Source organism: Ursus maritimus, unplaced genomic scaffold (genome assembly GCF_017311325.1).
Source record: "Ursus maritimus isolate PB19 unplaced genomic scaffold, ASM1731132v1 scaffold_2, whole genome shotgun sequence".
NCBI lineage: Eukaryota > Metazoa > Chordata > Mammalia > Carnivora > Ursidae > Ursus > Ursus maritimus.
In genome coordinates this window covers 22,360,357-22,387,005 of record NW_024424452.1, presented here as the reverse complement: position 1 = coordinate 22,387,005, position 26,649 = coordinate 22,360,357, and the positions used below count along the sequence as shown (strand labels likewise).

The window sequence follows — 26,649 nt, the reverse complement described above, 5'->3', positions numbered from 1 at the left end:
CAACTACTCCCTTCCCCCAAGGCTAAGCACCAGCTCAGAATCTACCGCCCTGGAGTAGTTTGCCTGTTTGTGTTTTTCCTATAAATGGAGCCGTGCCGTATGTATTCTTTTGAGTGTGGCTTCTTCTGCTCAGTGTTTTGTCTGTGACGTTCATGCTTGTTTTTGTTAGCCCTGTAATTTATAGAATAATACAGAATAATAGAACAGAACAACAGAATATATTCATTCTCGTTGATGTATAGTATTCCGCCAAGTGAGTAGACCTGATTGATTTATCCATTATACTGTTGATGGACATTTAGGTTGTTTCCACTCTTTTTCTTTTTCTTTTTTTTTTTTTTTTAAGATTTTATTTATTTATTGGAGAGAGAGGGGTGGGGAGGGACAGTGGGAGATGGACAAGCAGACTCTGTGCTGAGTGTGGAGCCAGATGTGGGGCTCGATCCCACAACCCTGAGACCATGACCTGAGCTGAAATCAAGAGTCAGACACTTAACTGACTGAGCTATCTAGGCACCCCTCCACTCTTTTTCTGTTACAGGAAACAGGAGGGCTGCAGAAACATTCTTTGACATGCACTGTTACCCCCATAACATCTTCACCCCCTGGGGGTTCTTCCCCTCAGCCAGGGTGGGGGGATGGTGGTCTTGTCATCCCTGAAGCCTCCAGGTTAGAAGTTCAGTCAGGCTCTAGTGCTGGGGTGACGGAGGGAGGGCTCCGGAATTTTAGGATTGCGATGAGGTCCAGGTGTCCATGTGGTGGGTGATGTCCAAGGGGAGAATCTGTTCCTGACTCAGGACTGCTTCTGGGTGGGGCCTGGGGCCTGATAACCCTCTCTTTGGTGTCTTTCAGCCCTTCGGCCGTGGAGCGATGAGGGAGTGCTTCAGGACGTAAGTGACTCAGCCTGGCTCTCGGGGACCCTGCCCAGACTCCCTCAGGCTCCTATGAGCGGGGGCATTGCGACATCTCTGGCCGAGAAACTGAGACCACGGCCTCTGCTTCTTGTAGGCCAAGCATCTCTGTGTCTGGTCTCCATCGGCCACACATTTGCCCTGGCTGTGGGGATGGGCTGGGGGAGGACATGGAGTATCCCACTGACCTCCGCTCTGGTGTTGGAGGCCAACAGATGTGGGATAAGAGACCTTTAACTACATCCCTTAAGCCTCTTCCCAGCCCTTTGAAGGATGCAGTGGGTCAGGCTGGATCCCTGGTGGACCCAAGTACCCAGGCAGGCCCTCTGCTGTCCCCCCGCCCCCACCCCAGGAAGAAGCTTTCCAACTTCCTGCACACTCAGCAGTGGAAGGGGGCTTCCAACTACGTGGCAAAGCGCTACATCGAGTCCGTGGACAGAGACGTGTACTTTGAGGATGTGCGTCTACAGATGGAGGCCAAGCTCTGGGGAGAGGAGTATAATCGGCACAAACCCCCCAAGCAGGTGTGTGGCACCCCTCCCTGCCACCTCCCCACACAAGGTGGCCAGGGATGGAGACTGAAGACAAAGGCGACAGTGGTGCCGGTCATGGTCCCCTTCAAGGTCTTAACAGCAGCTAGTAACAGCCGTCACATATTGAGCACGATTCACTACATGCAGAGTCATATACTCCTAAAACGGAGCTCCGAGGTTGTTTGAGGTTGGAATGTTTTGATCCCATTTACAAATGGGATCTATTGGGGCACCTGGGTGGCACAGCGGTTGAGCGCCTGCCTTCGGCTCGGGGCGTGATCCCGGCGTTATGGGATCGAGCCCCACATCAGGCTCCTCCACTATGAGCCTGCTTCTTCCTCTCCCACGCCCCCTGCTTGTGTTCCCTCTCTCGCTGGCTATCTCTGTCAAGTAAATAAATAAAATCTTTAAAAAACAAAAAACAAATGGGATCTATTAGTCAGGATTTTTTTTGCAAATATGAGAAACCCACTCAAAGGGCTTAATGCTAAAAAGGAATTTATTGCCTCATGTAACTGAGAAATAGTGCTGGCCACAGATACGGCTGGATCCAGGACCAGACAGGATGTTGAGAATCTTCCCCCATCTCTAGCCTTGATGTTCTGTGTGGCCTTGCTTGCAGGCAGCTTCTCAACTTGGAATGGTGTGTTGGCCACAAGCAGCTTCAGGCTTACACGTTCTGTCTTCTCAGAAGCCTTGGTGGCATGACAACACCTGTTTTCCCAGAAGTTCCAAAGAAAGTCTCAGAACTGGGGTTCATTGGCTCTGATTAGGTCAGGTGCCTGTTGCTGAGCCAATCACAATAGCCAGGGGAGGGGATGTGCAGATTGGGCAGGCCTGAGCCCTGCGCTCGCCCTCAGAGGCAGCAGTGTGGGTCCTTCCCCCAGACTATGCAGACTGAGATTGGTGGCCCCCAGGAAAAAGCAGAGAAGGGGAGAATGGATAGCATGTCTGCCCCTGGGGAACCCCAGGCTCAAAGGGGTTAAGTGACCTATCGCAACAGGCAGCAAAAGAGCCAGGGCTCAAATCCAGGTGTTCCAGGCCCCTGCCCAGTTGGCTTCTTCAGTTGAGCTCCTGGGGTGTTTAGTGACCTCAGGCCAAGCAGAATTTCCTGTTGCCTGTGGGCATTTGAAAAACAGCCATGTCTGCCCTGCCTAAATTCACTGCTCAGCTCTCCCACTGTTTGAACACCTATGAGATAACATGGTACTGTCTCTTGGATGTCTTGAGAGAGCGCTTCCAAGAAGCCAGCAGAATTTGTTGAGTGCCTGCTGTTTGCGTGGCCCTTGATTAAGTGCACTTGGAGTAGACCCAAGAAGCCACAGTCCCCACCCGTGGGGTCTGTGACCTCCTCAGTAATTTGCTTCGTGCCATCCTGGCCACTTTTCTCTTCCTCCCTAACCTTGTTCCTGCCTTAGGACCTTTGCTCTGGCTGTGCCCCCAGCCTGTATCACTGTTGTCGCCCCCCCAAGCCCCAGCCCCATCCTTGCATGTTGAGCTCCTTCTCATAGTTCAGGTCTCAGCTCATATGTCACCGGCTCAGCAAGGCCTCCCCGGGCCATCCTATATGAAGTAGCCCTCCCACTTTGTCCTCTGTCGCGTCATTCTGTCTGTTCTAGTTTCTTTTGCTTGGAGCAGTTAGCCCTGTCCGAAAGAGTCTTGTTCCTGTAGTTAATATTTGGGTTGCCTCTCTCCCCCAGGGGCAGGGATTTTGTGCCTTGTTCAGTCTGTCTCGCAGTGCGTAAGTGCTCGGTGAATAATGTGGCCGGTGGAATTGAAGAAGGGAAAAGAACGTAGCTGTTTGAGGAGGAGCAGGCCATCCCTTGCTGGCTGCACCCCTGCAGCTACTCCTCTCCCAGTGAGCCCACTGGCCAAGCAGGTGGCCCTGCCAGAGACTTTCGTACAGGGATAGAGCCATATTTGGGGTGGGAACCTCTGATAACCAGCTGCTCCTCCCCCTTAGGCTGGTTCTTGGAACTGAGGCCACGTTTGGGGCAGTTCTCAGCTCGGGGCCTCCTCAGTCTCTACAGCTGTTGTCTGCCTGTTTAGTGACCCAGCCAGACAGTTCCTCGGATGGTTGTTTCCTTGGGAAACACAGACCTGGATCCTTCTATTGTGGGTGTCATTGAGGGGAGGATGGGGTGCCGTGGGTAATGTCTCAGGTCTTACCAACCCCACATTTCCTTCTGCATATAGATGAAACATGTGCTTGGTAAAAAATTCAGCAAGGAATGTCTAAGTTCCCCATACCTCCCCGTTGCAGGGAGAGAACCACCCTTTATGGTTCGGTGTATACTGCTCTAAAGTGGTGTCTGCTAGTAATATTAACATCAGCAAATGTTGACAGACTCTTTCATGTGTCACCAGATTTCATCCTCACACCGAGTGCGAGATCCCCATTCCACAGGCAGGGAAGCTGAGGCACAGTTGGTTCACATTCACGGTATTAATATAAGGCATGGGCTAAGCTGCTTAGCCTACAGGCCCATAAACGTGTGCCAGTGCAACTGGGTTTCTCTCTCTCATCTGACAGTCCCTCTTTGGTGAGCGGGCTCAGGGTGGGCTGGTGCCACGACTCCTGAAGTCATCCAGAAGCCTGGTTGGTTCTTCTGTCCTGCCTTCCTCTGGGGTGTGGCCGTGGGCTACGTGGCCAGGTTGGCCTCCCTGGCACATGTCCGCTCTACAGCCTCTGGTTGGCCAGAGGAGGGGGGGCAGGCTGGAGTTCCAGCATCGGGGCTGCTTGCTTCCCATTGGCCGGGCTTGGTCACATGGCCGCACCGAGCCCCCAGGGAAGCCAGGCCGCATCATTCCTACTGGATGGCTGTGCGTCGTGTTAGAACTCACATGGGCGGTGTCTTAGTCCCTCTGGACTGCTCTGACAAAATACCACGGATGGGCAACTTAAAAACTGCAGAAATGCATTGCTTACAATTTTGGAGGCTGGGAAGTCCAAAATCAGGGTGCCAGCATGGTCACATTCTGGTCAGGTCCCTCCCATGGTTCCTCGCCGGTGTCGTCTTCCTGTGTCCTCACATGCAAGTAGTGAAGGGGCTCTGTGTGGTCACTTTTATCGGGGCACCAGTCCCATTCATGAGGGCTCCTCGCTCATGACCTAATCCCCTCCTGAAGGCCCCACCTAATACCATCACCTTTGAGGGTTAGGATGTCAACATAGGAATTTTGGGGAGACGCATTTAGGCCATCATAGGGGTTTTCATTCTCAAAAGGAAAGGGGAGAGTGGGTTCTGGGGACGGTTGGCAGCTTTCTCTGCAGAGAGCTGATAACTGACGGAGCCAGGATTGGAGCCCGTGCAGGCTGGCTTCTCCCGAGCCCTCTGCTCCGATCTGCCGTCGGCGGCGAGGGCCGCCCGGCTCCTGCCTGACCTGCTCCCCTCCCCCCAGGTGGACATCATGCAGATGTGCGTGGTGGAGCTGAAGGACAGACCGGGCAAGCCTCTCTTCCACCTGGAGCACTATATTGAGGGCAAGTACATCAAGTACAACTCCAACTCAGGCTTTGTTCGCGATGACAACATGCGTCTGACACCACAGGTGAGGCCCTTGGAGGGGAGGGTCCCTGTGGGTGTGAGTCTCACCCCCAGAGGGTCCTCCAGCCTCATGGAGCCCCCCTGAGGTAGATTCTGAAACAGGACCACCCAGCCAGCTTCCGTGCGCAGACCTAAGGTCCCTGCAGGATTAAACAGGGCTCCTCCCTTTATCCTTTCCTCTCTACAACCTCTCCTTGCAGAGAAAGGCCCCACCATGGGCAGAGCTGGGGTGTTGCAGCCCCTCCTCGGTGGCGGCTGACCTGTGTCCAGTAGACCACAGCCTGGTCTCTTGTGGTCGGTCACCTTACTATCCCTGTCTCCCCCCTGCCCTACCCCCAGGCCTTCAGCCACTTCACATTTGAGCGTTCTGGACATCAGCTGATTGTGGTAGACATCCAGGGTGTAGGCGACCTCTACACTGACCCGCAGATCCACACCGAGAAGGGCACTGACTTTGGAGATGGCAATCTAGGTAGGTGGGGAAAGCCAGCTTGTTTCCATGGAGACCACACTCCCTCTGCCCCCCAAGTCTCCCAGCTTTTCGTGTGCCCAGGGAAACCCACTGAGGCGGTAGGTTGGCTTTTCTAAGATGGCGGGGATGGAAGCTTGGGACGCCTGACACCCGCCACGTCAGCGTGTTCGACGCCTGCCCCTGCCACGTTTATGGTGCCCGGTGCTGCCCCACCTCTGTCACAAAGCAGACTCCCCTGCTCTGTCTGCAGGTGTTCGGGGAATGGCGCTCTTCTTCTACTCTCATGCCTGCAACCGGATTTGCAAGAGCATGGGCCTCGCTCCCTTTGACCTCTCGCCAAGAGAGAGGGACGCCGTGAATCAGAACACCAAGCTGCTGGTGGGTGCCCAGTGGGAACCTGCTCGGAGGGACCGGGCCCTTCTGCTGCCAGGCCAGTAAACTCCTTCTCCGTGATGGCAGCCCAGGCCCTGTGATGCTTACTTGAAGAGTTTCAGGGCCAGAAGGATCTCAGCCTCATCTGTGCGCCTCGTTCTCAGATCAGTGCACAAAGCCCTTCCAAGTGTCCCCACTAACACAGTAACTGGGGTCTGCTTGATTGGACCTCTTTTGACCACAGTGAGGAGACCAAGTGTGTAGAGACAGAGAGTTGTGTGGTATGTGTATTTGTGTGGCATGTTGAAAAATGGCTGGAGTCGACTTGGACCTGGCTCTTTGGACACCTTACTATGTCCAGGATGTACCTGCCCCCTCCCCCAATACCTTGATCAGTTACAAGAGACTGTTGGCAAAGACCAGCTTGGGATTCTCGATGTATGGTGGCGGGTGTTCCCCAGCTCAGGGCTGTAGAGTATGGTCAGCACTTTGGGAATGCTGGCTGGCTTTGAGCTCCTGTGCCAGATGCCCCTTTTTAGAGGCCTTTGGGTTAATCCCCCACTGATTATTTTTAGATTTCCTGCCAGTCCCTAAACAGGCACGTATGGGAGCTGTTGACTGAAAGGGCCTCGGGGTTCAGGTGAACAACATGCTACTGGAAGAGCCCTTCACTCCCCAAAGCTCCTGCGTGACACGGGTGTCCCTGTTACTTCTCCAGCAATCGGCCAAGACCATCTTGAGGGGGACAGAGGAAAAGTGTGGGAGCCCCCGAGTAAGGACCCTCTCTGGGAGTCGCCCCCCACTGCTTCTTCGCCTTTCAGAGAACTCTGGAGATGAGAACATGAGTGACGTGACCTTTGACTCTCTCCCTTCCTCCCCGTCTTCGGCCACACCACACAGCCAGAAACTGGACCACCTCCGTGAGTGATGTTTTGGTCCCTGGTCATCGTGCTTGGAGGGGACAAGCACCAGAAGGGACACCGCTAAACTGGCTTTCACTTATGTTAGTAAATCAGATATGGTAACCAAAAAGGGTCATGGCCCAGATGGTTTTATGAGTCAGTTCATTGAATAAATTTTCAAGATACAAGTCATCCGAATGCTAGAAAAACAACCCCTATTTTAGAAAACAAGGTGTGTTTATGAAACTAGCTAAACCTTTATACCAAAATTTAACAAAACAGCGAAAAAAGAAAACCTATGTTCCAACCTCACTTATAAATAAATACACAATATAGAAATTCTAAATGAGGTATGAAAAAAAGCTAGTAGTATCCTAAGAGACTACTCCGTCATAATCAAATAGGGTTTTTGCAGGCATCTGACAGCTGTTCCACATTAGGAAACTGATGAACATCATATGAATAGGTCAGAGGCGGAAAACAATCCTTTTTTTTTTTTTTTTTTTTTTTTTTTAAGATTTTATTTATTTATTTGACAGACAGCCAGCGAGAGAGGGAACACAAGCAGGGGGAGTGGGAGAGGAAGAAGCAGGCTCCCAGCGGAGGAGCCTGATGTGGGGCTCGATTCCAGGACTCGGGGATCACGCCCTGAGCCGAAATTGAAGTGACAGAGTTTGCTGCTGCTGTGGATGTGGGGTCTGCAGGAAAGAGGGGAGGCAAGGCTGACTCCGGGGGTTTGATCCAAAGAATTTCAAGGGTGGTGTGGCCGTTCATGCAGCTGGGTGAGGCCACAGAGGAGCAGAAGAGGAAGATTTTAGTGTCAAATGTCAAGCCTTTTGGACATTTCCACTAGAGGATCTTGGGTATAGTTTGAAGCAGGAGTTGACAGAATTTTCTTAGATGGCCAGAGGGTAAATCTTTTAGGCTTTGTGGGACGTACGGTTTCTGCATTAGCAGCATGACGTGGCCATGGTACTCAAGTGAACAGGCGTGGCCTTGGTCCAATAAAGACACTGAATTGTATATTTTATGTAATTTTCACATATCTCAAGATACCATTCTTTTAAAATGTTCAACCACTTTAAAATGGAAAAACCATTCTTAAAAACCACGTTAAAAAAAGGAAACAAGCCGGATTTGGCTGTGGAAGTTCAGGGCGGGAGATTGAAACTGGGAACCACCAGAAGCCATCTGAGGCTTCCCCAACTTGTAGCTACTCATTGGGCCCCAAATAGACACATGGCGGTTGTTCCTTCACACCTGCACCTCACTGAAGGCCAGCCGGGGCCCAGGTACGTTCCCTCTAAGCACATTGCACAAGTATATTTGCATTACAACTTCGATAAGTTGTTTGTTTTTTTTTTAAGATTTATTTATTTATTTTAGAGAGCGGGGCGGGGGGCAGATGGAGATTTCCAAAGAGACTCTGTGCCAAGCACGGAGCCCAATCCAGGGCTTAATCTCATGACCCTGAGATCATGACCTGAGTTGAAATCCAAGAGTCAGTCGCTTAACCGACTGAGCCATCCAGGTGCCCCAACTCTAAATAAATTCTTGAGGAAGAACGGTAGCCCCCCCAGGTGCCGACAACATTCTTTTCCCATTTTTGCATCTTCTTAAAAAAATTTAAAATGAAAAAAGGCCTGGTGGCAGGTGCATTCAGTTCTAGGCTGTAGTTGGTCTTTTATAAACAGTTCTGGCGGAGCTGGTGCCTTATCTCTGTTTTCTCTTGCCCAGATTGGCCTGTGTTCAGTGACCTTGACAACATGGCACCCCGAGACCACGACCATCTGGACAACCACCGGGTAAGCTGGAGCGGGACCAGGGGAGCAGGGCGGGGAGGAATGGACTCACTCCTAGTCAGGACCAAGGCTGAATCCTCAGAGCCAGGTCTGCTCCGGGGAGCACAGAGGAATGCAGAAAACTCTCAGCCTCCTGCCCAGGGCAGTGGTGTCCTCTGAGAGGAGCTGGCTCCATCGCCGTTCCTGGAGACGGTTAAAGAAAAGGGAATCCAAATTAGCAACAGTGCAACCTTCTGGTAGATGCTGAGCGAGCTCAGCCCTGGGCTGGTCTGGCCATGTGCCTGTGGATAGCGGTCCTGGGAGAGGGAGCACTCCTGGGTTTCAGACGAGTATCTTACAGCACGGTCCGATGTGATGCTCTCAGGCTGGATAAACAGGACAGGTTTCCAGCAGCCTCTGGCTGATCCGCGGTAGGAAGCTGAAGGAGTCACATCCGCATTTACACAAACCAAATTACGGTGTCAAAATAAAAACTCATAGGAATCTTAAAAACAGACTGGGCTGAGATGTCGCCCTTGCACAGACCTCAGGTGCACTTGAAGCTACACCCTGGGATTGCTCCAAAGATTCAAGTCACTCTTGACTGCTTTTCAGCGTTTTTGAGTGGAAGAAAAAAATAAGAGTCGCTGACATTATGGAATTGTCACTATGGGCAGACACTGTTTTAAGAGCTTGATAGATACTGGGGTGCCTGGGTGGCACAGCGGTTAAGCGTCTGCCTTCGGCTCAGGTCATGATCCCAGGGTCCTGGGATCGAGCCCCAGGTCGGGCTCCCTGCTCACCAGGGAGCCTGCTTCTCCCTCTCCCGCTTCCCTTGCTTGTGCTTTCTCTCCGTCAAATAAGTAAATAAAATCTTTAAAAAAAAAAAAAAAAAGAGCTTGATAGATACTCTCCTTTAAGCCCCAACAACCTATGAGGTAGATCATTTTTTATTCCTTTTTTTTTTTTAAAGATATTATTTATTTATTTGACGGAGAGAAAGCACAAGCAAGGGAAGCGGGAGAGGGAGAAGCAGGCTCCCTGATGAGCAGGGAGCCCGACCTGGGGCTCGATCCCAGGACCCTGGGATCATGACCTGAGCCAAAGGCAGACGCTTAACCGACCGACCCACCCAGGTGCCCCTTTTTATTCCTTTTATAGTAGATTTCATTCTAGACTTAGAATAAATTTTAGAGTTTCAGAGTAGCTCACACATTCTCATGGTTGAAGAAGGAAAGGTACCAAAGATTAGTAAGGTGAAAAGCCTGTCTCCCATCTGTCCCTCAGCTGCCTGCTTCTTATCCCCGATCTCAGCAGCTGCCTGGGCAGTGCTCTCATGATCCCTGATTTAGGATGAGGACACTGAGGCACAGAAAGGTACAGCCACTTTTGCCCACTGTCATTCAGTGATGGAACCACGGTTCAAATCCACGCCACCTGGCCTCAGACCCACTCTCTGTACTACTGTACTTTGCTTCTTTGCTCCACCCTGGTGTGGGTATTCCCCCCATTTCTCAGATGAGGTAATAGGTGTGGAAAGGTTGGCTTCCTCGCCTGGGGTCCCAGAGCGAGAAGTGCAGAGCCGGGGTATGAGCAGGCTCTCTGTTGCTCAGCTTGGGACTCAGTCCAAAGGGTGGGAGGAGGGGCCCAAGGTCAGGTAGTGGGTGGCGGGGGGAGGGGGTGTTGCAAGGAGCCAGCTACTGGGAGCTTCTGGGTATGGCCTGCTCTCCATTTCCAAAACAGCGTTTCACTCAGCATGCCACATGATTCAGTCGAATGTCTGTAAATTACATCTCAATTTTAAAAATTGAAATATTTTTTAAAAAAGAAACCAGAATAGCCTTTCAGTTCACACAGAACAAAAGCCTTGGGGGAGGTGGAAGAGAAATCCATAGTTCTAGATACAAGGGCAGGGCCTTTTCACGATATGCAGCTCATCAGGGTGGTGGGATTGCTGGCCAGACCAGAGGCCAAGGATTCTGTGCATGTTTGCATGGCTCCCGCCTGCCTAGGAGAGAGATCCATTTACGCTGGTGACACCAAACCTCTTTTAAATACGTATTTATTTAAGTAAAAGAAAATGGCTTATCTATAGACAATTAGGAAGTATGAATTCACGAAAGTGGTTTTACCTGGAGTGGGAAGGGGTTGAGGGTAGGGAAGGGTGCACAAGAGGTCTAGATTTTAGCAGTAATGTTTTCATTTCATTTAAAAATGAATGATGTGGGGCGCCTGGGTGGCTCAGTCGGTTAAGCATCTGCCTTCAGCTTGGGTCATGATCCCAGGGTCCTGGGATCGAGCCCTGCATCGGGCTCCCTCTCTGTCTGCTTCTCCCCCAGCTCATGATCTTTTTCTCACTCTCTCTAAAATAAATAAATAAAATCTTTTAAAAAAATAAAAAATCTGAAGTAACTAAGGCCTAATGTTAGGAGCTGACAAAGCCGGGTGATAGGTGCCTGGGAGTTCATCTTAGTATTCTCTGTTCTTAGTGGAAAGTGGGGATACTTCTGAGTAGGATGGAGAAGGAAGCATGAAAGTATGAGCTGGATAGTGATGCAGGTGACATGCGGAGATGGCCGGAACCCACCAGTGCAATGAGTGAAGTTTTAGAGATCCTGAACTATCTAGAAGGATAAAAAAATAGGTCCTTGTTTTGGCAGAGGGCTTCACTATAGTAAATATTGCTCTCAGTGCTACACTGGTGTCCTTGGGTCATATCTTACAAACCAGCCTTTGTTTTTCTGCCTGTGGAATGAGTGAGCGGCTCTTCATAATAGCACTTCCTGTGGTCCACTCTCAGTGGGTAACACCTCACTTCATCCTCATCCTTGGATGTAGGTGCTATAGGAATCCCGTGGCTAAGGAAACTGCTGCTCAGGGCCCAGCAGGCAAGTCACAAAGCTCAGACATGCCCAGTTTGCCTCCAGAGCCCAGGCTCTCTGCCACTACTTTATACAGCTCCCTTGTCACCCACCCAGCAAGGGCAGAGGGAAGAGAATGTTCATTGAGGTGATAGACAAAGGAGAGAGAGCACATGGCTGGGACATCCAGAAACCACTACCACTCAGAGGACCACTGAGACCCTAGGACCATCTTCTCTCCACAGGACTCTGAAAACAGTGGAGACAGTGGATACCCCAGTGAGAAGCGGGGTGAGCTGGATGACCCAGAGCCCCGCGAACATGTAAGAAACCCCCAAGAAATGAGACCAGAGTATTTATTGCCTCATGGTCCAGGAGGATGGAAGGGTGGAGGGACACATGAGTGGGTCTTACGAACGTAAGAGGTAAACAGATGCACGAGATCGTTTCAGATAAAACTAAATGCAGGGCAGAGGATAAAACAGGGTCATGTGGACCAGAAAGTTTAGTAAGGGGACAAGTGTGGGGGATTAGGGTTGAAAGTGTTGGACAACTCTTAGGGCAAAGCTGGAACCTCTGGTTGGTGGGTGGAGAGGATGCTGGATAATAGGTCAGAATGACCTATTGGAGTAGGTGGGAGGGCCCAGCTCCACACGTGGTGTTCCGGCCTCCCTGGGGAGGGCGGGGTTTCAAGGCAACCCAGCAGCCTCCTGATGAGGGTGGCTCTGGCGGTGTCTTCCACTGAGAGGTCTTGCCCTGTGCCAGAGTTGAGTCTGAGCCTTCACACCAGTCTTGCGGGCGGCCCTTTGGTCTCAGCTTTGTTACTGCAAGTCAGACTGTTACGGGAGCTTTGGTAAGAGGAAGGAGGTTTTCTTGGTGCTCATCTGCCACGATCCTGTGCCTTGAGTCCTTTCCATTTGTGCACACAGGGTGAGGGCAAGGCTGTGGGCACTCCAGCCTATCGGTCCTGCTTGTTACCCTGCATCTTCTCTGCTTGGCACACAGGAGTTCCAGCTGCCCTTCCTAGGGGACAGGCCTGTCCCTTCGGAGGAGGGTCCCCTGGAAGGAGGGTCCTATGGGGAGGGGGGGTGGCCGGGCCTGTCCCGTAGAAGGTTTCCCCTGGAGGGGAGGCAGGGACCTGTTCTTAGGAGGGAGAGCTGCTGTGTGGCTCACCACCCTCCTCTTCCCTCAGGGCCACTCCAACGGTAACCGGAGGTACGAGTCAGACGAAGACAGCCTGGGCAGCTCCGGACGGGTAATGCGCCCTGGGGCATCCTTGTCATGGCTGCGTGCTTGCCTTTTCCAGCCTCTGTTTTTCCTCTCCTGTCACTGCTGTCTGCCCAGGCACCTCACACACCAACTAAAGGAAGATTTTGCAAAGGAGCCAGTCCCCCTGGCAAATACTTTTTGATCCCTTGGCCTGGGCAGGGCACCTGTGGAGAGGAAGAGAGAAGAGCAGGATAGCCCCTCCTGGGGAGGCGGGGGTGGTAAGGGCCACAGCTCATGTGTCAAAGTCATGCCCACATAACCTCATAGCATTAGTTAATTAACTTCTTGCAACCACCCAATGAGACAGGCTAATGTTATTCATCCCCATTTACGAATGAGAAAACCGAGATCTTAAGCAGCTTTCGCCGGGTTAGCAGGCAAGTATTACTACACGGGTCATTTACACCATGCGGTATTGATTTACCACGTGGGACAGGGTCTCAGCATGGTGTGGAGCAGGGTGGTTCAGCCGTGGTGCCGTTGACTTTCTGGGCTGGGCCCTTCTTGGTCATGGGCGGGGGTGCCCCGTGCACTGCAGGATGGTTATTGTTCACGTTCACGCGGCTGCCTGGCTCTGTCCTGCGAGGACCTTTGGAAGACAGTGTCTTTAGCCGGGAACAAGATGTGGTTTTCAAAACCCATCCCCCAAAGCATCCTGTTGATGCACAGAGGAAAGCGGAGTGGATTTGCTGCAGGGTCTGAAGTCAGGCTTTTCTGGCGCATTGCATGGGTCACAGGCCAAGGGGGCAGCTTAGGGTCCAGCCTCCCAAGCAAAGCCTGCTTGAGAAATGAGAGCGAAACGCTTTGAACTGCTGCAGTGCGTCGGCTGGCCTTTGTACTAGGATATCCCCACAGCGCCCATAAATTGGTAGGATTTGAGGGATTAGAAGTGGAGCCATGTTTGTCCAAGAAAATTTGACCTTCAGGGTTTGCTCCCTGCGTCTTGCCAGCCAGGTTCATGCAGTAGGAGCGGCCGACGGCTGGTGATGGCGCCTGCATCCCTGCCCCTCATTCCCTGACCTATAAACTCCGGGCCCCGGTCTCTCCTGCAGGTCTGCGTGGAGAAGTGGAATCTCCTCAACCCGTCCCGCCTCCACCTGCCGAGACCTTCCGCCGTGGCCCTGGAAGTGCAAAGGCTTAATGCTCTGGACCTGGAGAAGAAAATCGGGAAGTCCATTCTGGGAAAGGTACCTGCGATGCCCGTCTCAGAGCCCTCTTCCCACTGACCCAAAGCCCGGCCCATGCTTCTGCTCCACTCTTCGCTTCCTCCTGCAGGCTGCCGGGGTGCCCGGGGGTGGAGCTGCCCAGGCAGCTGGGCCAACACCCAGGTGTCTGTGTGGCAGGTGCATTTGGCCATGGTGCGCTACCACGAGGGTGGGCGTTTCTGCGAGAAGGACGAGGAGTGGGACCGCGAGTCGGCCGTCTTCCACCTGGAGCACGCAGCCGACCTGGGCGAGCTGGAGGCCATCGTGGGCCTGGGGCTCATGTGCTCACAGCTGCCGCACCACATCCTGGCCGACGTCTCTCTGAAGGTGAGGGGTGTCAGGGACCCAGCCACGGGGGTGCTCCGTCGTCATCCTCCCCATCCTGCAAGTTTGTGTGTGCCCCAGAAACTTCCTGAACACAAGTTAGGGCCAGGTTCTTGCCGGTTAGCTGAAACTGGCGGGATTGGGCTCTGCCCCTGGAGGACGAGTACAAGGTGACAGTAGGTTTCCAAGCAGTTACGACCGGGCGTGATGGGAGAAGCAGAAGATACTGGGGGAGGCAGGTGGGGAGGGGCCCCGAGTGGGTGTCCCAGGGTCAAGGGAGGCTTCCTGATACCAGGTTCCAGCTGTGTCCTCAGTAGTGAGAACAGAGCCCGACACACAGTACATACTCAATGTACGCTTGCGGAACAGATGAATAAGGTACCCTCTGAGTTAGACCCTAAAGCTGAGTGGGAGTCAGCCAGGCAGAGTGCAGGACGTGAGCCGTCCAGGCAGGGGGAACAGGTGACAGGACGGTCAGAGCTGGAACTTTATTTGCCGCTGACCTGAGCAACTTCTTTGCTGAATCAGATAATAGTTTTAAATACTGAGAAATGGGTCTTCAATTTCCTGTGTTAGTGTCATGATTACAGATGTGACACACTTTTAAGTTTAACCTGCATTATCAATATTTTCTCCGTCCCTTTGTTTTCATCAAAAAGAACAATCAAACTCTGATCTGTAGAGGGGCGCCTGGCTCAGTCGGGGGAGCACATGACTCTTGATCTCGGGATTGTGAGTTCAAGCCTCATGTTGGATGTAGAAATTACTTAAAAATAAAACCTTTAGGGGTGAGCCTGGGTGGCTCAGTTGGTTATGCACTTGATGAAGCAGTTAAGCGTTCATTTCGACTCAGGTCACAATCTCGGGGTTGTGGGATAGAGGCCCGAGTTGGCTCTGTACTAGGTATGGCGCCAGCTTAAGATTCCCTCCCACTCCCTCTGCGTCTCCCCCCGCTCTCCCTTTCTTAAAAAAAAAAAAAAACCAAACAATAAATAAGTAAAATCTTTAAGGACAAAAAAACTTCCTGATAATTTCACAGTCAGCTGTCATGAGAGTGACGTACAGCAGCCTAGGCCCATTCCCCCAGCATCCGCCTGCAAGCCTGGCACAGAGAGGACGCTCAGAAGGATCTGAGGCCTGCAGAAAGGAATCTCAGAGCCCAGGATGAGTGGTGAGGGGCCAGGACTGGGGGGCAAGTCTCCTTGTGACCTCAGGCTGTTTGCACACACCACACCCTGGCACCCTTGTAAAGGAATCGAGAGGCCATTTCAGTTTCCCCATCTTTAGGCATCCCGAAGGCCTTTCTCTGGAGGATGGACTCTGGCAGCTTCCACTAGCAGGAGTGTGGTGGGACAGAGCTTTGTGGTTAGGACAGGGCAGGCCGGAAGGAAGTGAGCTGTGTCCCAGCAGGCTTATGGCTTAGCAAGTAAAACGATGGGCATGCACCCTGAGAAGCCGCTGTGCGCTCTAGAAAGCCCATCACCCACTTTCTCCAGTGACCCCCTCCTTTGGAATTTGCGTTGCTGTTGTTGTTTTTGCTAAGACATGCATTTATTCCACACGTTTTTTGAAAGTCTCCTACACTTGGCACTGTCCTAGGTTCCTGCTCTCATGGAGCAAACTTTTCAGGTGGGAAAGGATGTCGTACAGACCATAATTAACAAATAAGAATCTTTCCAACAGAATTAAAAATAAGTAGCCTTTATTGAGCACTTCCTGTGCCGGGCATTGTTCTGATATGCTGGGGAAAAAAATACGACAGGGAATGTGACAGAGGGGCTGGACAGACTTCTCGTGTTAGGACACAGATTCTGGCTACAGGGGAGGCTGAGAAATGTAGTTTTTAGCTTTTCAGCCATGTGCTGGCAAAAATATGGTGGAGGAGAATGGATATGGGGACAACAGGTGGTCTTCTTGAAGCCCAAAGGTTGAGAAGGGCCTGGTGGGCTGATAGGAGGGTTTGGGATTTGTCTCTGAGTAAGGTAAGAAGCCATAGAGCAGCTTTTGATAGAGTACTATGACCTGACTTGGTCTTTAAAAGCATCTCTGTGGCCGCTGCGATGGGAAGGATCTTGGGGGAGCAGCATGGAAGCAGGTAGGAATGGGGAGTGTTGGTGGGAATGTAACAGGGTGCAGCCACGGTGGGAAACAGTTGGGCAGCGCCTCCAAAGGCCAAGCATAGAGTACATGTGACCCAGCGACTCCACTCCTGGGTATCTACCCAAGAGAATAAAAACACACATCCATGTGAAAACTCGTAACAGATGTTCATAGCAGCATTATTCACAATAGCCAGAAGGTGGAAACAATCCAGACGTCTACCAACTGATGAATAAAATGTCATATATCCATACAATGGAATGTTAATTGGCCATAAAAAGAACAAAGCACTGATACATTAAAACCTTTAGGTTAAGTTAAAGAAGCAAGTGCTAGCAGACCACATAATGTATGATGGTATATACAGTGTCCAGAATAGAGAGATTTCTAGAGACAGAATGTAGGCTAGTGGTTACTTAGGGCTGGGTGGGATGGGGCATTTGGGAGGTGATGGTGGAGGGGTATGGTGTTTTGGTTTCTTCTTGGGCTGATGAAAATATTCTGAAATTGATAATGGTGATAGTTGCACATTCTGTGAATATACTAAAACCCACTGAATTGTGTGCTTTAAATGGATGAATTGTACAGTATGTGAATTACATCTCAATAAAAGAAAGTGTTAAAAAATAAGTACATAAAAATAAGAACTTTTTAAATAATGGAAGCGGGGAGCCCTACTGGAGGCAGGAGACGATGTGGCTCTTGGAGGAATTGGAGCAAATGGAGTACAGTGAGCAAGAGTGGGCTAAGCTGGGGTGCCTGGGTGACTCAGTTGGTTAAATGCCTGCTTTCGGCTCAGATTCATGATCTCGGGGTCCAGGGATCGAGTCCCGTAATCGGGCTCCCCTGCTGAGCAGGGAACTTGCTTCTTGCTTTTTCTATCTCTCTCAAATAAATAATTAAAATCTTAAAAAAAAAAAAAAAAAGTAGACTAAGCTTCCATTCCTCCCTGCCGCATCTCTGTCTCTCTCCCCCTCTTTGGTTTGTATTGACAGGATTCAGAAGAGAATAAAACCAAAGGATTCGAATACTTACTGAAGGCAGCTGAAGCTGGCGACAGACAGTCCATGATCCTGGTGGCTCGGGCTTTTGACACGGGCCAGAACCTCAGCCCAGACAGGTACTGTGGCTGTCGCTCAGGCAGAGCTGGTGGGATGTTGGGCTGCGGGTGGGGGTTTCCCCTCTCAGTAGCAGCACAGACCCGGGTTCCCCAGTCCCAGGCTCCTACGGTGGACGAGATATTTCACCTCCCTGATTTCAGTCTCTTCATGGTGTGAAATGGGAATAATTAAAGAAACTGTATCCCAGGGTGGTTGTGTGAGGGTTAATTGAGATGATGCCTGTAATTCTCACTGTGCCTGGCAGATTCAGCGTGAGATAAATGATGGACCTCTTAACCATTATGTAAAAAGATTTGCTTTCGATCCAGAGTGGTTGTCCCTAGATGATAGGATTAAGGGTGATTTAATTTCCTCTTTCTACTTTTATTTATTATTTTTTTAAAGAACACTTTTATTTATTTTTATTTATTTTTATTTTTTTGAGAGAGAGTGTGGGGGGGAGGGGCAGAAGGAGAAGAAGAGCAAGAATCTCAGACTCCCCGATGAGCATGGAGCCCACGACTCTGAGATCGTGACCTGAGCCGAAATCAAAAGTGGTAGCTTAAACAACTGAGCCACCCAGACGCCCCTCTACTTTTATTTTTATTGTTTCTTACTTCGGAGAGGGAGAGGTGGGAGGGGAGCGAGCTCCAACGGTGGCTTAGGCCTGGTGTGAGTTTCCAGAGTGGCTCTGAGTCTCCTGGAGGCCATGACTCTGCAGGTGCCGGCACTTTTCCAGCTGTCTCCTTGGGCTCGGGGGCCAGGACTGCTTTCTGCAGTGGGAGGAAGAGAGCTTCACCTCATTTTCTTGGCTTAGCCAGTGGGAAGTCCCAGAGGTCCCAGCAGTGGAGACTGTTTGGTGGAATGAAACTGGTCATGGGACCCATTGCTCAGCCCTGTGGCCCCCACTGGATCACAGCTACTCCTGCTGTCCTCAGGAGCCCCTGGCTCCCTGGATGGGAGCAGGTGGGCACGTTTATTGTTTATACTGGACCTTCCCCCCTCTTTGGGCCAAGGTCTCATCTCCCTTCCCTGGGTTTAGGGAACATCAGGACTGTGGCTGTGTCATATCCAGCTCTCAGTGTTTAAAATGTCTCGCTACGTGACATCCTTCCTGTTCTGCATATCATGCAGCCCAAAAACGGATCAGATATCTGCTGTGTGACAATAATGCTCCCTTCTATTTGGACCGTACCTTCATATCTGTGATTATATCTCATTGAGAGCAAGAATCGGGTCTCCTTGCATCTCTCTAATCCCAGCGCTTACCGTGGGGCCTGGCTTAGTAGTCAAATGAATGAACCAACACTTCTCCCTGATGCAGACAGGGCAGGTCTTTTAGCCCCGTTACGTGGATGACTCGACTAGTTCTGAGAAGTGAGGGGACTTGCCCGTGGTCAGATAGCTAGCAAGTGACAGGGCCAAATCTTGGGTCTTCTCCCCTTTTCTCCAGTGTACTATGCATTGGCCTGCTCCTCAGTGGACTGGCGTGGAGAGGAGGTGAACCAAAACAACATGACATGGTTATGTCAGGTCAAATGCCAACATGTGTGATGACCGTTGATGGCCGTGGGGGAGCCCAGCATGGGTGGGAGGGCCTGGAGCTGGACATTGAAGATTTGTCTCTGGGGTCTTTAGGAAGTCTTTGCTCTTGTATGTTTTCTCCTTATGCCTTTTGTTTACTTTTTACTTGGGATGATAGTGTTTTGTTTTATTTTTGATTGGTTAAGAATTTTTCTTTCAGATTTATTTATTTATTTATTTATTTATTTATTTATTTATTTATTTAAGAGAATGAGAGAGAGCACAAGCAGGGGGAGCAGCAGAGGGAGAGAGAGAAGCAGATTCTCCACTGAGCAGGGAGCCCGATGTGGGGCTCGATCCTAGGACCCGGAGATCATGACCCGAGCTGAAAGCAGACGCTTAACCGACTCAGCCACCCAGGCGCCCCTGTTAAGAATTATTTAATATTAAGGCTATCAACTCCTAGGCATATGCTTCTCTTTTAAAAAAAAAATGTTTTTCAGGGATGGCTGCCATTACTCTGGGGGGAGGGGGAGCGTATGTTCCACTCGACCATTGTACTGGGTTTGGGGCAACTGGTTTCTAATATTCGTGTAGTTAAATCTATCACAATTTTCTTTTATAGCTTCTGCTATAGTCATTTTCTTATTCTTCTTCCTCATTCCAAGCAGTTCCAGCCTCTTCCATTCAGGGAGCGTTAATTAAGGGCCAGCTCTGGGTAAGGCAGGGCCCCATGTAGGCCCAAATTTGCATTTATGTGGTTTCAACCTTCTCAGAAGTTACCACTTAACACGGGAAGAAAAAGTCACTGGAAATTCCGAGGCAGGGTGGGCACCCTGACCACTGGGTGTAGAGTCGGGTGGGGGTGGGCAGGGAGAGATTAGGCCCTTTCTCTTCTTTCCCATGTAATGTGTTTGAGGCAGGTCTGCTTTGCCCTTCTAGATTGGGGAGGGTGAAAGCTGAAAAGAGTGAGATCATGTAGCTCAGTGACTTCCAGTCCACTGTTAAAACCCTAGTTTGTCAGGTATGTCACTGGTAATTTTCAAATTATTGGCCCTTTCTATGAAATAAAATGGAATCAGTGTCATCTCCCAAATCCCATCCCAGCCAGCCACGTGTTCACATTTCTTCCTTCAGACATTGAGGGAGGCTGAGCTATTTGCCAGGCCCTGGGAATGCCGCAGTGGACAAAACAAAGTTCCAGGCTTCTCGGAGTTTATGTCCTAGCCAGGGGAAACCGTGATACGCAAGTGAATAAGTAAACAGAATTACAGATTGAGGTGATTGTGGGAAATGGGGTGTTTAGGGATGGTGCCTCCAAAGAGGTGATGTATGAGCTGAGGTTGAGGGGATGAGGAGTCAGGTATGGAAGGACAAAGAATGAATGCTCCAAGCAGAGGGAGCAGCAGGTGGGAAGGCCCAGGGGCAGACAGGGTCTGGCATGTTCAGGGAGGAGAAGAGGGCCCAGCCAGTTCGGCATGGAAGGAGATTAATGAGAGTGTAGACAGGTGGAGCCAGGTCAGGTAGGGCCTCAGAGGAGAGGCCAGCAAATCATGGGAGCTGTGGCTCTTGGAATATTTCACGAGACCCATAGACTTTCTTATCTGTATTTCTCTTTGCTCTTTCCTGATGTGCTATAAATAGTACTCACATGCTTAGTTAGTACACTCCAAGAAAAAGCCCGCTGCCCTGTTTGCTCTTTATTTCATGTTGTTCAGATTTGCATGGAACCTGTGTCTGCCCTCGGTGGCTTGGTTGTTCCTGTGCTGTAGTAGGGAAAAAGAATTGACGGTAGAGGGGCAGAGCCAGAGAGAGAAGCCCACTGCTCTGGGGAGAGCCCTGTGTTGTGCTGGAGGAGAGCCAGAGCTGGCCAGCACAGGCAGAGGATAAGATGGGGCTGAGGGACTGCTGTTAGCTCGGGTGGTTCTGGAGGCCCTGGCAAAGGGTTCCCCACCCACCTCTTTTCCTGCCTGAGTCATAGGGCAGATTGGCTGGTGTCCCAGCCACTGCTAATGCTAGCCCATAGTGTGATTTTGTACTTACTAAAAAAAATGCCCCCTTCCTCAAGATACTGTACATCATCTGTTGGAAAATTGTGTAATATACCAATCTTGCTAGGGAAAGCTACCTGACAGATGTCTTCATACGTAAATGTACAATGTGAATGACACCCCTTAGATGTGGTAGCATTGGGTACTGTGGGTCATGAATCATAGGTGGTGGCCCCATTGGGATCCCTGACTTGTCCCTCCTGCTGATGGGCCTCTTCCCTCCTGCCCATTTCCTTGGTAACTTCTGACTTTTCCCTTGTATGCCCTGGAAGGTCCCAAGACTGGCCAGAGGCTCTGCACTGGTACAACACTGCCCTGGAGATGACAGACTGTGACGAGGGCGGTGAGTATGACGGGATGCAGGATGAGCCTCGGTACACGCTGCTGGCCAGGGAGGCTGAGATGCTGTTCACCGGCGGTTGCGGACTGGAGAAGGACCCACAGAGATCAGGTAGGGCCTGATGAACCAGCCCCTGTGTGGGGACAGGGCTAGGCCAGGAGGGCCATAGTGCCTGTCTCAGTGGGAATTACAGCAAGACACAAGACCGAGTCTCTTCATTCCTTGGAGAGGAGAAAGATTCCTACTGGCCCTGTGTGCCGGGCTGGATGCCCACGTGGTGCTGGTTTAGGAGGGGGCTTTATGGAGCTGGTATGCAGATGAACATTTTTATTTTAATGGTTACATATTAGGAGTTTGGTATTTCTACAGTTTTAAAAATTGAACTGACATTTCATTACATAAAATTCACCGTTTTTAAGTGTATGGTTCTGTGGCTTTTAATATATTTATCATATCGTGCAACCATCACCACTATTTAATTTCAGAACATTTCCATCACCTGGTAGCGGTGACTCCCCATTTCTTCCCTCTGTCCCTGGAAACCACCAACCTACTGCCTGTCTGTATGGATTTGCCTGTTCTAGATGTTTCATATAAATGGACTCATACGATATGTGGCCTTTTGTATCTGGCTTCCTTCACTTAGCATCATGTTTTCAGGGTTCATCCATGTTGTAACATGTATCAGTATGCCATTCCTTTTTATTACCAAACGATATTCCATCCTGTAAATACACCACATTTTCTTTATCCATTCATCAGTTGACCTGCATGTTATATATATATTTTTTCTGTTACATATTAAACATACTGGACTCCTGATTTCGTAGGATGATCCTAAATTTAAAAGTTCAAAAGTGTTTTTTAAGGTGGTATTAAAAAACAACAACAACCCCTAAGCAAATAATAATGCAGTTCTGGAATCCCTTATTTGAAATTTCTAAATCCAAAAAACTCTGAAAACCAAGTGTTTTTGTACACGTTGCACAGATTTCCTTGGAAGCAAAACTCTCCAGAACTGACACGAGGCTGTTAATAATCTTTATTTCTTCCCCTTTCATGCATTCCTCCCAATTAGTCTTGTAAAAATCCTCAGCCCGATTCTCATTGGTTCAAATGGAATCCCCCCACCCACCCCTAAACCAATCACTGAGCTCATTGATATGGCTTACTCTGATTGGCTGTGTCTATGTCTGGATGTCTGATTGGCTATATGGAAGTCCCTATGGCCAAGTGGGAATGGGGAGAGTGCTTTGATTGGTTAGGCTTGAATCACGTGCCCACCCAGGTTCCACGGCAGGGGTAAGAGGATGAGGAGCTCAGGATGGCTGTTCCCAGGAAGGGGTCCGGGACACGGGACTGGCAAAAATGACAGGTGGTTCACCTCTTTGTGCCCCACTTTGCTCTTCTTCAGGCGACTTGTACACACAGGCAGCCGAGGCAGCGATGGAAGCCATGAAGGGCCGGCTGGCCAACCAGTACTACGAGAAGGCGGAGGAGGCCTGGGCGCAGATGGAGGAATAGCTTGCCAGGAAAACACTGCCGGCCAGTCCCAAGCAAAAAGGCTAAGACGGGGAGGGAAAAGACTTATTGACTTCTTTAGGGGTTTTTTGGCGGGAAAGGGCAAGTATTTTTACTGTGTTGTAAATCAACTTTTGTATTTCGTTTTTTGACTCTTGAAAATGTCTTTGCTATTGGCGAAGACTCTGCAGCTGTCCCTTAGGGCAGTATCTTGGGGAGTGGGGATTGAAAAAGCAGCCCAATGAACCAGCGTATTGTTTTGAGCTTTTTTTGGGGGGGGGTCATGAGATATAAGAAAGTGCTTTTCTGCCATGAATTAGAAAAATAGGGCTTTGGGCTTTATTCGCCAGCTTTTTCAGGCTCTACTGAAATGAAATCTCAGGCCCACAGAACTTGTTTCCTGAATCATAATGGGGAAGGTAGAGCTGCAAATTAATTTTCCTTGGGGTGCGTATTATCATGACTTAGAGCAAAGCCATACTTCTCAGAGCATTTGGAAGCATGCATGGCATCGTTCTGTGGATGTGAGATTGTACGGTACCCAAGCCCCCTTCCGTTCTTGGCAAAGGCCCACACACTAACCGTTTGCTAATCTTGTAGTTTAATTTCCTTCCCAAATGCAACTGATTTTCTGGAATACAGCCAAATTCCGTTTTTTAGCATGCTTTCTGCAGTGGGCTTTAGAAAACAGATTGGATTTTTTTCGTATGCACACATTTACTACCTCTAACTTAGCTAGTGTGGAAGTGGGTGCGCCTCAAACATTTTACGTGTAAGAACCGAAATTTGGAATTGGAGCCTTTCCTCCAAGCAGACACACACTTCGCATCTCAGTGGCAGCATCCACAGTGTAACTAAAGTACTTTGTACAGTGTTCCTCTGTGTTTTCTTAGCATCTGATGTTCGTATGTAGGCTCTGTTCCCCAACCCCTGTCCTTGCCATTTTCTGCTTGAAGCTGGGCTGATTTTCTTGTAAATTGCAGCAGTACGATTTCAGCAGCGGCCCCTTGAGATTTATCTAAGATGTTTGAGGAAGAGAGGGCAAGAACTATAAACACTTAACTAATTCCAGTAGTTTCCCCAGGGCCAGGATGTGGCTCTGCATTTCATGAGCTTTCCCCTTAAAAGGAGTAAGATTTAATATCAGTATGATTTCAGCCGGTGTGTCAAGGCAAAGAACACACACTGCTTTGATCAAGCCCAGGTGCTAAAGCAGCCTCTCTTTCTGTGTTAAAAAGTGAAAACCAAACAAGCAGAATGTGGCATAGAAACCGTTCTTATCTGTCCATTAAAACAGCTCTTTCAGCACAATACTGTTAAGTGCTGTGGAGTCCTGAACCTGGGCCAGCATCTGAACCTTTGGTTCTAAAGTTCAGGGTGTGCACAGGTGGAAAAAATCAAGCCGACTCCGAGTTGCCCTTGGAAAAAATCCTTTAGACCACCTGTAAGTTACAGTATCCCTCATTTTTGCATATGGATTCACCACAACAAGCTTCCTTTACAGGTTGGGACAGATCACCCTTTTTTCATTTGCAGCCAGTCAAGAAAGTTGGCTTGTGTTAGGTTTTTCATCTGTGTATTTTAAACCCGTGCATCTAGTTAAATTGCATATGGTAAACGTACATGAGAAGCAGCTTGATTGTAACTTATCTCTTACCTCTGGTAAAAGGCCAGATAGTAAATATTGTAGGCTTTGTAGGTCATAGGGTCTCTGTTGTAACTACTCAGCCCTGCTGTTGTGAAGAAACACCAAGGAACAGTACCTAAATGAATGAGCTTGGCTGGTGTTCCAATAAAACTTTATTTACCAGAACAGGCTGCCTAGGCAGTAGTTTGCCAACTCCGGCTCCAGTCCTTGACTAAGGGTCACTATAGTGTGCTCTGAAGCCAGAAGCTGTCCCAGCGTTGCAGCTTTCAGTGCTCAAAAACACAGTGCCTTGGCAGAGTGAGCACTCTATAAACGGTAAACGTGTGAGCAAATGGAGAGCCAGCCCTAGTCACAGCACCTAATCCGAGGCGCCAAGTCTTCCAACCAGTAACAATTTGTTGTCTGAATTGGCTTGTGATGTCACTCCTCCAGTTCCAACCCACCCACCTCCATGGCCTTAACTCAGCCACCTTATCTTCCAGGAGGCTGGGATGGCCTGGATACATAGCTAAGCAAATGCTTATTCAGGACCAGTGAGAGTCAAATGATCTGCAAGAGGCCGAGATCCTTCTGAGCCAGTAGGAAAACTTCTCCCACCTTCAAAACCTAGTTTTGTGCCTGCTAAAGCTGGTTAGGGCATCTTTTTTTTTTTTTTTTTTCCATAGATTCTGGGCATGCAAAAACAAAAGACAACCCCAGGACATTCCAGCCCAATTGGGAAGACATCAGAGACCATCATCAAGGGCAGGTGGAGGTTCAGAACAGTCTGGGATATAGTACCATATCTTCCATCATAGATGGAGAAACCAAGGTTTTGAAAGATAGACTCTCAACAGTGACCCTGCTGGTTAGCTAGCTGTAGCTAGGATTTGAAAGGCGCTGTTATTTAGAGGATCCCGGGAATAAAATTTAAAATAAGACTAGAGTGTAATGTCCCTCTCGGGTTTGCTTTAGGTTTTTTGTTTTTGTTTTTTTTTTTTAAGCAGACTTTATGGATGTAAGAAGGAAAAAAAAAAATCCCAAACCCCAGGGCATCTGAATATCCCTTCCCCTGAGGCACTGTGGGAATTCATCATCAAATGCGAACTTGGGGAACCAAGCCAGGTAAAGTGTCCTCGTTGCTGTCTTAGTGACTTCCTTTCATCCCAGCACATTTTTCTGCCCTACTGGACATGATTTACAAATCAACACGTTTACAAAGGTATATGCAGCTTGTGTGGGGGAAAAGAGACAAAATATGGATATTCTCTGCATGGATTTGTGCCTGTTAACTCCTGTTTCTAGTCTCAAGGTAACCGTTTAACCTAGACAAGGTGGACTCTGGGTGGGACCCAGAGAAGTGGCCTGTGTTATATGTTTATGTTTGCATATGTACTCAGTTCATGTTGTCTTTTCAAATAAAGTGGTCTCTTTGTTTCCGGTCTCAAATTCAAATGCCTCCTAGTAACATGGGACAGAGTGGCTGCCCGGATGAAGCAGCTGTCTGGGAACCCAGGCTCCGTCTGAAAGGAGCAGCTGGGATAGAGCTCCAAGTGATTGTCACCATGAGAAGTGTGCGGGCGCCTTGTCGCCCCGTTTTCCAGTCTCTGAAGAGCTGCTGAAATTGGATTTGTTAATGCGAGTTCTCCTGATTTTTAATATTTCCAATAAATTGTAATTTTTTAAAAAAAATTTCGTCTAGATTTGGCCCTGTGCTGTCCTTTTGCTTTAAAGTATGTGAACCTTTTTTTTCCTCCCCTGATTCTTCTCATCCATAAAACAGAAAGAATAATCTTTATACTTTGAAGTTGTCATCCGCCTCAAAGAAGATAATGCATGTTAAAGATGTTTTGTGATCCAGAACTTAAGAAAATCTTGGTCACCGGTATGATCGTTTGGTTTCAAACTAATGCTTTTTCAACTTAAAGAAATGTGAACTTATGCATAGTAAACTGAAGTCACATATTTAGGTCCATTGGCTTCCTGAGGCCCCACTAAAATGACAGGAAAGAGATTTTCCTAGTGGCATAAGCCCATGAGGCTGGAAAGCAGAAGATCATAATTGAATTAGCACTGAGAACCCCGCCGCCCCCAAAGGCTGAGGCATTGGCACCTGGAACCTCTGGAAGGAGAGGGGGAAATGAAATGGGGCTAAAAACACAGGGTCCGTTGAAAGACTTAAAGGATCAGACCGCTAGACCTGTTCAC

General features: G+C 49.5%; 1 protein-coding gene across 2 annotated transcripts in view; it reads left to right on the top strand.

Moving 5' to 3' along the window:
* The window catches only part of EEF2K (eukaryotic elongation factor 2 kinase), a 73,641-nt gene extending 47,508 nt beyond the window's left edge, over positions 1-26,133 (top strand). For both annotated transcript variants that reach the window (XM_040635237.1, XM_040635236.1), the window contains exons 5-18: positions 853-890; positions 1,264-1,435; positions 4,847-4,996; positions 5,332-5,464; positions 5,715-5,842; positions 6,555-6,756; positions 8,476-8,543; positions 11,626-11,703; positions 12,573-12,635; positions 13,702-13,836; positions 13,993-14,181; positions 17,274-17,398; positions 21,226-21,404; positions 22,708-26,133. In XM_040635237.1, the coding sequence (XP_040491171.1) occupies positions 853-890; positions 1,264-1,435; positions 4,847-4,996; positions 5,332-5,464; positions 5,715-5,842; positions 6,555-6,756; positions 8,476-8,543; positions 11,626-11,703; positions 12,573-12,635; positions 13,702-13,836; positions 13,993-14,181; positions 17,274-17,398; positions 21,226-21,404; positions 22,708-22,817 (1,770 nt within the window). In that variant the 3' untranslated portion in view covers positions 22,818-26,133. The remainder of the gene's footprint in view (positions 1-852; positions 891-1,263; positions 1,436-4,846; positions 4,997-5,331; positions 5,465-5,714; positions 5,843-6,554; positions 6,757-8,475; positions 8,544-11,625; positions 11,704-12,572; positions 12,636-13,701; positions 13,837-13,992; positions 14,182-17,273; positions 17,399-21,225; positions 21,405-22,707) is intronic.
* Positions 26,134-26,649: the final 516 nt, after the last annotated feature.